The following is a 12,487-nucleotide window of genomic DNA, read 5'->3' on the forward strand; positions in this document are numbered from 1 at the left end:
GCTGCATGAAATTCAACTAGTAGGAAGACAGAATGTAGCTCCCCCAATGTCCCAGAAACTTGGATTAACACTCCTTTTATGAAAAGCTTTGGGGGTCTTTAATAAACACAGAATCTCAATTGTATGTCTCATCCCAGAGGTAGCATAGGCTCCTAACACTCTGGTTGGAGGTTGGGTATTTTACCATGACAATTCCTGCAGCACCTAAACTTTTCTTGGAGGTCTCTCATCCAAATATTAACTAGCTCTAACCCTGCCTAACTGGAGATCAAGCAAATGTGCAGCCCAAGTTGTATGAATTAATGGACAAGTACTACACATCAATAAGTCCTCTACACAGTTCACCTCCACAGCGTTACCTCATTAGAAAGTGTCACATGTGCAGCCTACCTTACTGGTAAATCTGTCCTTCAGGCCCTCAGAATTTCCCATCTTGATTCTGCAACATCTGTCCCCATTGCCCCCTCCAATCCATACAACATGCTGCTGCTAAAGTCATCTTCCCTGCCAAACATCTTGATCATCTCTCTCTCTCTTTCTCAAACACACTCTTGGAATTCTGTTCTCCCCTCTGCTCCACCATCCAATTCACGCTTCTTGCCACTGTTTTCAGAGCCCTACATAGCTCTGCTCCCCATCCTTGTCAAGCCTTATTTTGTTCCACATCCTCTGCTCTGCTAATAGCGACAGCCTTGATGCTCTATTTATTAGCTTCTTGCACCATCATCTCTGTTGCTTCTTCCACATTGCCTCCTATGCATGGAAAACCCTTCCTGAACTCATCCACAAAGCTCCTCCCTTCCCAGCATTAAAGTCCCCCTTAAAGACTCACTTCTGTTATGCTGTCTATGAAAAATCTAGTTGACATGTATATTAACTTCACTGCATTTTGCCAAGATGAGGGTTATTCCACCTAGATCACTCTATTTATATGTTGTACCCCTCTCCCTAAACTCTATTTGAATGTATGTCTGTCCTCAGATTGTGTGCTCCTTCGGGAAGGGACTTTCTTGTCTGCTTGAAAAGCATTTCACACACTGAGGGCACAGTCACGAGCAATATTAATAAATCACTTTAATAACAGAGATGCCCAATTCAAACCTACCCCAAATCTGGATTTATAGGACAAAGACATTGGGCAAACATCAACTCCTCGCCTTTGGTGGGATGAAGGGCTCAGATTTGAACCTGCCACTCCCGAGAGTCCAGGCATTTCCATCCTGATTCTGTAGATGTCTAAGCCAATTACACAGATGGAGGGAGCAACCTTGCACTGGCCAGGCAACAGAGCAAAGTTTTTTCCATCTCTAATTTTTAGAGACCAAATTCTGCAGTCCTTGCTCCAGCAAAGCTTCCATTGATTACAATGGGACCATCTCCAGATAAGGACTGTGAAAGGACTGCCGGATTCAGTCCAGCCCTAACTTACAGGGGATTTTCTCTTCTTCCTCCCTCATCATCCCCTGGTGACAAGCTCTCTTCTGTCCCATCAGCTACATTTCACTCTGGCCTCCGTTCCTCTTTTCTGTCACTCGGAGGCCTGGACATGGAAATGCACATCCTGACTGTACAACTCCATTATTTCATCTCCACCCTAGAAAATCTCTACCCTCCCTTTCCTCCTCCAGTGCCAAATCTGTCCATCCTACCATGACAAAATGAATTTCAAAATCTACAGAAGGTGGATGGGTAAGATACATCTGAACAGGGTGCCCCACTGTAAGAAGTTAGTGTCCACTAACACTGAGGTTTTCTTTTCCCCCCTCTACACTGATTTCTCTCCCCTGAAGACATAACTCCAATCAGAGACAGAAAAACATCAATGGAAACAAACCAAAATCACTACAAGCAAACATAGGGGGAGGAGGGGAAGGATGGAGGAGTGTCTCCCACACTGAGCTGGAAAACAGGAGGACTTAGAGAAAGAAATCCTTTGGGGTGGAGCAGCAGTGCTTGAGGGATGGCAATGACCAAAGTGCAGTAGCTGCCGAGATCAGCCCTGCTGAATACAACGAGGTCCCTTCATCTGCCAACCTCCAGCTCTTGGCATTCTGAGCTCTTAAATTTATACTGGATTCTCCCTTCTTTCCCACCTGTCTCTTTCTAATCCCTTCCCCCAAACCTGGGATTATATATGTTGGCCAGCCCAGACCCTCCAATGCAGAAAAGGGATTGTGGGTAATTTTTATAGAGGCTCCTAACTAGAACAAGAGATGCTGTCCCCTTTAACTCACTTGGCAGAGAAACTTGCCCAGCTGGGCCAAGGGGTGCAGGATTTTAGTCCTTCCTTGGCAAATTATTTTAGTTAGTCTACCTTTCTATTTAAAGAGGTGTGTGGCGCCCTCTACTGCACCGTACAGGCCTAGGAAACCAACCCACTTTCCACCAGACATATACTAGCACATGTGTGATGGCCTCTACTTATTCAAATGGGTGGTCCCTTTTTCCACTTTGCTGCTCTTTAAGCTACCCAGGAATTTGCCTCCTTTCCTTTGCTTCGCTTTGGGGCAGGGAAAAGTAGCACAAGATTCATCCTTCTCTCTTTACTAGCATAATCTTTAGTTAAAGATCAGCAGGAGGATGACATGGAGAAGATATAGAGCTCTGTTGTCTGGATGGAGGCTGGGGTAATGCACAATAATCCGGCAGAGAGGCCTGGATTCTTTTTATCTTTTAAGGCCTCTCTCTAACTTGTTTCTTGTTCTAAGATGTTTGGATTTCCAGAGAGGCAGCGACAAAGGGACACAGAAAGGTTTTCAACGTGCAATCAGGAAGAGTAGGACGAGAGGCTTGCAAGGGGGTTTATTCTACACCGAGCTGCATACCAAGGGGCTGGAGTGAGGAATGGGGGCTGGCTAGCAAACAAGCAGCTGTAGCCAGCTGACTTCTGAATTCATAGCAAAGAGATCCATCAGCTGTGGGGCCTGGTCCCTCTCCCCTACTTTTCACACTGCTTGGATGCCTGTGGGCTGCTTCTTTCCATCAGATGCTTATTTATATAGTAGAACCTGACTTCCATGGCTGTTCTCCTTGTTCTCACCAGATTTGTTGTTGGTCCCCTGATGTGAGCCCAGGCCCTGAAGGGTGTGAGGAAAGGGTATGTGTGTGTGAGAGAGAGGAGTGGTGCTTTGCCCTTTCTTTATGTTGTTGGTTTCTTTACCTTTTCGCTACACTTTCTGATGGTGGATGTGAGCTCACTCACTACCATATCCACACACTTCAGACTCGGCTCCTTCAACTTCTGCACCTGCTTTTTCACTATGGCTTCAAAAGCGAGGTCAGGCGTGAAGAGACCCGTTCTGCACGGCGAGGGGCAGGGAGGGAAGAAGCAACAAGGAAGAAAGAAGAGCAAAGCAGACAGAGGCAGAGAGAGATTGAGAGAGAGAGAGAGAGAGGAAAAGAGAGAAGAGAAAAACACAAGGCAAAATGAGAAGTGAGATTTTGGTTCACTCCACAGATAAATCGAAGCAGGTGAGCATTGCTGCAGGGCCCATGTGCTGCCAAGTATCAGGGGATTCTACAGATGCATGGAAATGGCACAGTGGGAAGGAACAGACAGAGTAGGTGAACCCATAAGCTACAGAGCCCAACAAAATGGATGGGTGGATGGATGCATCCAGGAATCCCTCTCTCAGAGCAAGCCTTCTCCACAGGCAATGAAGGCTGAACACACTGAGCCTCTCGCTCTTTTCTTCGCCTGAGTCAGTCTCATTTCCCTCTGCTGTTCCATGGGTCTCTTCTCCTGCCTTTTTACCCACCAGCTTTATCCCTTTCTCTTTCTGCTTCCCGTAAGTTCCCCCTAGTCCATTCCATCTAAAGCTGGACTGCGTGGGGGTGGGGGCTGGGGGCAGTGGCACAAGTAGAATTAATTTCTTACCGATACGCTGCACATAGGCAACTCATGGGAGGGACACAAAGGTGTGTGGGGGGGGACACGTGACCCTCCACATGACTCATCCCTGCTTTGCCCCCAGTCCAGGGCCCCCACATTCTCCCTGCCCCTCCCCATCCCACGTTACTTGGGGGGGGGACTCTGTCCTCCTGCTGTGCCAGATACAGACTTCTGAACTGCAGGGCTCTCTGGAACCGCAGTGGCAAAAGGAGCAGAATGTGGGGCCGCAGGGCGGACCCAGGCCAACAGCTCCTCCAGCACAGCTGTACCGCCCCCAGCCCCATCTCCAGCCCTGTCCACTGGCACAGCTGTACCACTCCCAGCCCCACTCTGCCCCCAGCCCTTCCACGCAGCTGCGTCTCCTGTCTGGGGTCTGTATAGTCTCGCCAGAGGACAGGGATGGGGCCGGGTTGGGGGCAGTACAGCTGCGCTGGAGGAGTTGCTGGAGTGGGGTCACCAGGCAGCCCCACATTCTGCTCCTGTGTCTTTCTGTTACGGCGTACCAGCAATAAATATCTTAATGGTGCAGCGTACTGGGCCGTATGGCCCTACTTGAACCACTGGCTGGGGGTGGGGCTAGGTTAATTTTTGTCACTCAGGTTTCAGTTTTGCATAATCATGGGTGATATGGATTCAACTTCATCACTCCAAGTTTCAGGGGTTCAGATAAATAGTTCCAGTTATGGCCTGTCTCTTTTCCCATTCCTCCTCTTTCCTGCTGTAGGAAAGGAAGTTGAGCCCTAACAATGAACCACATCCTGAGGCCAATGATTAGGAAGGTGGAATCTTCCTAGAGAGCTATCACAATTACCCCAAACAGCCTTCCTATTCCAGCCTATCTGAAGAAGATGTTGTCAGGTTGATTGAGGTACAACTTTGAGGGTTGTAAAAATACCAAACATAAGATCAGTAGAAATGTTTCCACAATTATTTTTTTAAATCCCAATGAATACAGTTTTCCTGTTCCAGTGTTTGCAATTCAGACATCACAACACTGAGCTAGTGCATGGGAACCAGAAAGTGAAAGTGACTAGAAATTAAAATGAAACTTGATCAGTCTATTTCAACATCCCAGATGAGAGAAACACAAGTGTAAACAATCAGCAGGAAGAGTGCAGCACAAATTAGATTTTTAAAGTGTGACCAAGGTTAATCAAATTCGGGGGCTATTAATAACACACACAAAGAAATTTGTTTTTAAATAACTCATCATCTTTAACCTGACAGTGCCCCCTTTAAAGCTTCATCGGCTGGACAAGTGGTCTTTGTGCTGCACTGTCCCACAATGGCAGGGGCTAGTAGTGCCGGCTATGGATTTCCTGTGTGTTTCAAGGGATATTGTCACAGGACATTTTTCCTATCCAAACATACTGTGACTAAACCAGGGGTGCCCGGAGCTTCTGACCAATCCTTAGCTAGATTCACAGTGAATGTAAATCAACATAGCCCTGTTGAAATCCACAGAGATTTGCAGATTCACAGCAGCTGAGAATCTGGCCCCTGGTTGTTAATATGGAAGTGCTGTCCAGAGATACTTCAACCCCAAACATACATCACTGCTCCATCTTGATCACAGCACCCTCTCCCATGCATTATGTCACTTACAGCTAATGTGAAAGGCTGCTCTGGTCATGTTGGGATGTGTAATTTCCATAGTACCCATCTTCACCCAGGTGCACGTCTCAGAGTCTGGCAGGTTGCCAATGAAGCGCTTGTTTGGGTAAAGAGCGGGTGCCCTTAAAGTTAAAATGGCCTCTGCATGTCTCAGAAAATATGTTCCAGGTCTCACTGCCTATTCAGAGATTCAACCTGCCTGCTAAGTTCAATATAGCCCCTTTAGATGTCTCATACAATATCTGAGTCAAGCTCAGTGGATGAAGCCTGGGAAAGGGACCCTCACACAAAATGTCCCTTTAGCTACCTGAACATTTAAATAACATCACCACTTTGTTTCTTTAAAGTAAACAATATTACCACTCACACTTGCGCGTGCACACACACAACATGAACTGCAGCCAATCTCTAGCCTCTGAACCACTACGGGACCCAAGCCCGCTACACTAACAAGAAAACACCTTAAAAATTCTGATTCCCTCCACGCTCCCTTCTTAACTGAGACGACGGTCTGACCCAATATCTCCTGCTATAACTGACTCCCTCCCCCAGCTAGATTTGTTCCTCTTTGTCCACCTCTTTCCAGCATTCCCTCTTTCTTTCCTATATGTGTGTCACTCTGTGTACCACACCTGCCCTGTCTCCCTCACTCCATTAGAGGTGGCTGTTGAATACTGAGTTCCCGTCTTCTCTGTCCTATGGTCTCTTTCTGTCCTCCCTGATTTTTACATTTCTGTCTCTCTTGGGTACCATGTATCCTCGTGGAAGGAGGAATTTGTCCTTCATGTCTATAATAGAGATAATTTCACTACTGGTGAAAATTTATTCCTCAAGGAAAAAGAAAGAGAAAAACAAGACTGTGAAGGTGGATATAGAGAGAAATGGGAAGGGAAGAAAGAAAGACAGGGAAAAAGATTCATCGGGAGGAAGAGGGCAGGAGTGATAAAGACTTAGATGATGATTGATGGATGGTAAAACTAACCAAGGGAAAATTAAGGGGATATGAAAAGTGGGCCCTTCAGATCCAGTTACTGGATGACTCTGGGTACTTGGCAGCCCAAAGGTCTTTGCTTACCTGTCACCAGCACTAAGGGCAACTTTCTGGGTGCTCCCCACAGCTACATACCTCAACAGAAGACAGCAGGATAGGAAAAGGAAGCTCCTCCAAGCATTCTAAAAACCTGAGGAATCTGTCACTGTCTGTCCACTTTGCTCTCCCAGTCTGGACTGGGACAAAGCACATGTACGTGAGCCTGAGCACCTCTGCAGAGACCTCCAGCCCCAAGCAATGCAGTCTCTTTGAGAGCAAACCTGAGTCTCACCACTCACCCCACCCCTGCCTTTTTTTTTTCCTAAATTCAAGGTTTCAATCTCCCTTGGGAGCCTCCACTAATGCCCTCACCCGGTTACCTGCTCCCGAATGGCCAGCAGTGATCCGACATACCAAGAGTCTCCAGTGCCCCGCTATCACACTCTGGCTGAGATGCCCTTTCACCAGGACCTGGACCTGTCTGAAGCAGCAGGCCATGGCTGAGAGGAATGGCAGGCAGTCTCCCCGTCTTTCTCACACTGCTTCTCAATATTAAATCTAAGCCCAAACTCAGACATGAGAATCGCAATATTTGAAGGATGGACAGAATTATGACTGGCTCTCTCCCACATCCCCACTGAAGCCCACAACAGTCAATCAGAACCCAGAGAATGAAACCTCCAGGGCACCCCCATCACAGCAGGAGGAAGGGAAAGGCAGGAACTCAGGTGAGAGTGGACACCTCGACTTTCCTTCTTCTCAGCCATTTACTGCTCCTTCAAAACAAGATACAAACCAAGCCAATCAGAAACCATGCCAAATTCCACAAGCTTAGGAACATCTCCCTGCAGGGAAGCCCACAGCTTGATCATTCCACATTAGCAAAGCCTACTTCACCTTTGCCTCTTGATTCTCCATATTTGAGAGCTTATGTACCCTTTTGCTTGGGGATGGTCAATCAGGGGCCAGACTGGATGATACAAAGTCCCTAGAAGTTCCCAGGGGAAATCTATATCCCAGACTCTGACTTGAAAATTAAAATCAGAAAATAAATTTAAATCAGATATAAACCATCAGCCTCTAGAGGAAGAAATAACCTTGGCTGTTATAAAGAGTTAACGCTCATGTTAGAGAGCCAGTGGAGGGGGTCGTGCTTCTGGAGTGGGCATGTAGGGGGAGACCCCAATGTTCCAAAGACACCACTAATGGAATGGTGGAGACGGCAGCAACCCACTCCTATCAGCTGTCCCATCTCTTTCTGATTGGCTGGTTGGCTGGAATGCCCCAGGCTAGTATCACTCAGGTCTAGTCATGCTGCTGAGGAGGTGGTTAGAAACATCAAGTTTCACTGCAGGCAGCTCCTTGCCCAGATCACAGTGCTGTGCTTCAGCCAGCGAGCAGATGGGCGGGCAGGTGTTAGCGTGTGAACTCCATGTTCCCTCCGGTTACCTTCTTGGTGCACTGTCTAACAGTATTGATTAACTCCGAAATGACCATGTCCACGCATTTCAGGCAAGGCTCTTTAATCTTCTTCACCTGCTTTTTCACAATGGTCTCAAAGGCCATGTCGGGCGTGAAAAGACCGGTTCTAAACACCCAGGGTGGGGGCAAGACAAGGCAGGAGGGGAGGTAGAGGGGGGCAAGGAGAATGTCACAGCATTACACACACATTTCAGAGCAGGCATTTGTATCACTGACACCCAGCTCGTTGGGCTGGAGGAATCATAAAACCCATGAACAAAACCTCACTGAAATCAATGGGAATGGAGGGTGCTCAACACATCACAAAAATGGTCTCTTAGGTGAAAATGACCAACACAGGGACCAACGCTCAGCTTGTGTACCACTTCAGCCTTTAAGGCGGGGCCTTTAGGGTTTAATGCAGAGGGGTGAATATCACCCTTAGAGAGTTTCAAGAAACCCTTTCTTAATTATAATAAGGGAGCAATAAATACTAATAGTAATACTATTGCTCAAATGAGCTTGGCTAGATCAGATGGAATGAGCTGAAGGAGAAGAAAATAAACTTGTCAATATCTGATCACCTGCTTGCATTCTCCAGCATTTAATAGCAATTCTGAGGGGTGCTGGGCTCCCACAGTCCCTACTGACCACACGGGGAATCGCAGTATCTCAGCGGCTCTCAGGTAAGGATGCCTGTTAGGCATCATAAGCCACACATCATTAATCTTCTCTAACACAAATGCAAAGATGTTAACTTACCATGCATTTGGGACCCGGTCCTGCCAAGTACTGAGCACCCTCAGCTCCCATTCAAGTCACTGATGGTTGAGTGTGCTCAGCACCAGCTTGCAGGATCGAGCCCTAGTAGATATGGGAAAATAAATTAAAACAATACTATAAGAAATTTAAAAGGTGTATACGGGGTGTTTAGCATCCCTTCCTATGTCACTTCCTCTAACTACAATGTGATGTCACTTCCTCTTTCTCACACTCAGCACAGGAGATGGAAGAAAACGGCTGATCACCAAGGCAATTTTACCTTTGAAGCTCCTGCAGCTCTCCCATGGAAACAGAAAGCAAACTGATTTTGATTAACTTTAGTACCTCCCAATACAAGGCTGTTCAGCTGTCAATGGCCCAGACAGGTGCTCCCTCCCGCCTGCTGACCTACCGTACCTCTGAAGTCTTCTCAACTTGATTTGGAAGGTCTAGAGATATTTACAAAGCTGTGCAGTCATGGGCCTGCCTAATGCATGATACATGCCTGATACCATGGATGTTCTTGATGGCGTAGCTGATCTCTCGCCGGAGCTCCTTCTCGTCAAACTCCATCTGCACCAGAAGAAAAGATTGTGAGAAGGGGCCCGGCAACCCATACAGCAGAGCACCATGCAGATACAGAGGAGAGGGCCCCTGCCAGGTCATGACTCAGCCTTGCAAGATGGAGGTGTGAAGAAGGAGTGTGGCCTGTTGGCTGGAACACAGGAATGGGAGTCAGGAGATCAGGCTTCTGTTGCCAGCACTCACATGCTGTGTGAACGTTGGAAACCCAGCTTAGGGCTTGACTGTTAGTGTATATCTACACCCAAGCTGGAGTTGCAACTTCCAGCTTGGGTAGATGTACACGTTAGCTCCAATTGAGCTAGTATGATAAAAATAGCAGTGTGGCCGTGGTGGCATGGGCAGTGGGTCAGACTAGCTGCCCAAGGATGTACCTAGGGTCTCAGATGGGATTGTACTCGGGCAGCTAGCCTGTCCCGCTATTTGTGCTGCTGCAGCTACATTGCTATTTTTAGCATTTAGCTCAATGGAAGTTCACACATGTCCATCTACCTGAACTGGAAAATATACCCCCAGCTCCAGTGGACGTACCCTCAGAAGTGCTGCCCAGTTCTCATTGACTATACAAATGTCCTTAGAAATAAAGGACAAAGGGAATGAGAAACTAAAAATATAAAATTGTGTCCCAAATAAAATATTTTCCCTTGCAAGGTTTGCATGTTTTTTCCAATATACACATAAAAACTGGATTTATTTCTCACATAGAAAAGTTATAACATCATCAAACACAATGCAGGCTCTTGTCTTTCACTGAGAAGGCCTCAGCATCTCATTCAAATGGAAAGAATCAACATTTAAATACTACTACTAAGTGAAAATACAGGCAAGCCAACCCATAAGGGGAACAGATTGGCTCCTGCTTGATCTTCTGTTTTGAAAACCATCATGAAAAGGTATTTTGTCACCTTTTCCTCTGGAGCTTTTATACATTATACGCCAGATTCTCCCATAAAGTGGAGCCTCTGTGTGTCTCTGCTAGTGCAATTTGGCCCCAGGCACCAATGCGAGCAGTCGCAGGAGGACACCACAAGAAGATCCTCTGGTGGTGCTAAATCAACGAAGAGGCTTTTACACCACCCACTTCTTTGCTGCTCATGTAGAAGTGAAGATGTAATGTGGTTGTAGCAAAGGAGGCATAGTTAGGATGTCCCTGCACCCCATTGATCCTTGGTTGTGTTTTCTACCCCTTGGGAGTGTTTAAGAGTCAGCGTAAGTTGGAGCAGCCTTAGTCTGGTATTAGCTTGGCACATCAGGACCAGCCCTGCCCACAGCATCAATAGGATCAATGGAATGCAGTTTTCAGCTATCTCTGCATCTACCCCCAAACTACACTGTGTGCAGATCAGCCAGAGGCAAAGATCTGACTGTACCTTTCTGCATGGACATTCAGCTGATCAGAGACTCTTTGGTTTGAGGTAAACAAACTACAGCTTCAGCATCTGGGATTCATGTAATCAGAACAGTTAAGGTAAAACCCTTTTACATAACCAGGAAGAGAAAGTGAGGGAGTTCCTATGCTCTGTTACCAGGGCAGGAACTGAGGAAGGGGCCATGTTCAGATACTGGGAAGGGGGCTGAAGGAGAGATCAGGCTCTGGCACGGGGTGAGGGCTGAGGGAGAAGAGAAGCCAGGATTGGAGGTGAGAAAGGAAGCAAAGAACAGAGAGGACTGGTGAAGGAAAAAGACAAGAGCAGGTGAGAAAGACAGGTGAAGAAGAGAAAGAAAGTGATGAAGGTAAAGACAAGGTCAAGGAAAGAAGTAACGAATTAAAGAGGAGGCAGCAGATGCAAAGGAGAAGAGATGAGAAATGAGCCAAGAAGATGGCATCTGAGAAGGACAGGTGAAGAAATGACAGCAGGTGGAGAGAAAATAGGAAGGTAGGTGAGAAGGATAGGAGGGGGAATGGTACCTTCACCAGTTCAAAGGGGAACCGCTCATGGAAGATGCGGTTGATCCTAGCTCCTCCAGACAGCTCATAGGTATCAATCTGGTCACCGGAGCCTTCAATACGTTTCTCAAAGTCCACAGCAAACTGCTGGACCATCCTAGGCAGAAAGAAAAATGAATGGGGGAGATTGCCAGGTACACTTCTCCTAGGAGGGACACACAGCAGGAGTCACTTACTGAAGCAGAGCTTTGGTCTTCCGGGCAGGATCATCAGGACGGAAGTTTTTGTACTCGTCCACCTCTTTCTCAATGGAGAGAAGCTGGCTCTGGAGTTTGTTTCGCAGGCCTGGCAGGGTGTCTCGGATGTGATTGGTCAGTTGCTGCAAAAGTAGAAGGTTGAGAAATGGGTTAAAAAGCCTGTGAGTTGTGATTGAACAGGGCTTGCTGACTCAGCAGAAAGGCAGCAACAAAGTGTGCTACTCCTCTGCGACAGGGGGGATCATTAGCCTTGTGTGCCAGAATAGGCTACTCCTATGAGCCACAGGGCATCAGTCTTGTGTGGCAGAGTGGGCCAGTCCCACTGACTGAACTAGGTTTTGACTGGGGAGAATGAATGAGATTATATCAAGGGGAAGCCATCATTGGACAGGTCATCTCTCCAGTATAAAGGAAAGAGCTAGGTTATGGATCTGTCTTTGGAAACTCCTTAGGCTTCTCTGCAATGCAGAGGTAGCAGAGAGACCAGGCAGAGCAGGGACAAAATCAATACCTGAAATTTTTTAGACAAATTGGCCCTGCCAAGGTTCAAATATGCACGAAAGGTTGATGAATAGCACAGCAAGGCCTATTATGTGGACATAATGGGGTTGTCATGTTCCAAGAAGAAAAGGAGGTTGGTTTCTTTTGACAGTTCAGTGTCCATCTATTTAGGTACTTATGTGGCCCTCATCACCATACTATCTGAGAGCCTTGCAATGCCCCTATGAGGTAGGGATATTTGGCTTTTACAGACAGAGAACTGAGGCACAAGGTAGTTTTAGGATTAAGCCCTAACGTCTTAGGCTGAGCAGAGACTTGAACTCAGGTCTCCTGAGTTGAACTGCAGTTTACCCAATCTCATACAGACAGGCAGCCATCAGACACAGAACTATACTAGCTAGGAGAAGTACATAGTAATAATATTCTATACTTTCAACAAAGGATCCTAAAGCACTCAGAAACATTGACTAACTGAGCCTCACAACTCCCCTTTGAAAGGG

The 12,487-nt window shown here is 46.9% G+C and overlaps 1 protein-coding gene and 1 long non-coding RNA gene across 16 annotated transcripts in view; one reads left to right on the top strand and one right to left on the bottom strand.

Annotated features, from left to right (window-relative positions):
* DNM1 (dynamin 1) overlaps nt 1-12,487 on the bottom strand; it is a 101,997-nt gene that overhangs the window by 45,744 nt on the left and 43,766 nt on the right. For 13 of the 15 annotated variants that reach the window (XR_005589877.1, XR_005589875.1, XR_005589876.1 and 10 more), the window contains exons 7-10: nt 11,466-11,608; nt 11,251-11,386; nt 9,265-9,332; nt 7,986-8,124 (exon numbers count right to left, since the gene is read on the bottom strand). Coding sequence is in view for 12 of the 15 variants with exons in the window: in XM_039506358.1 (XP_039362292.1) it covers nt 7,986-8,124; nt 9,265-9,332; nt 11,251-11,386; nt 11,466-11,608 (486 nt within the window). In the remaining 3 variants the exon portion in view is untranslated. Of the gene's footprint in view, nt 1-3,160; nt 3,300-7,985; nt 8,125-9,264; nt 9,333-11,250; nt 11,387-11,465; nt 11,609-12,487 lie in introns of all 15 variants that reach the window. The other 2 variants (XM_039506365.1, XM_039506366.1) reach the window with 1 other exon arrangement.
* Nucleotides 7,114-9,397, top strand: LOC120386722. Its single transcript, XR_005589878.1, has 3 exons — nt 7,114-7,264; nt 8,599-8,683; nt 8,996-9,397. It is a non-coding gene; the product is annotated as an uncharacterized LOC120386722 (long non-coding RNA).

The sequence above is a fragment of the Mauremys reevesii genome, linkage group 19, assembly GCF_016161935.1.
Source record: "Mauremys reevesii isolate NIE-2019 linkage group 19, ASM1616193v1, whole genome shotgun sequence".
NCBI lineage: Eukaryota > Metazoa > Chordata > Testudines > Geoemydidae > Mauremys > Mauremys reevesii.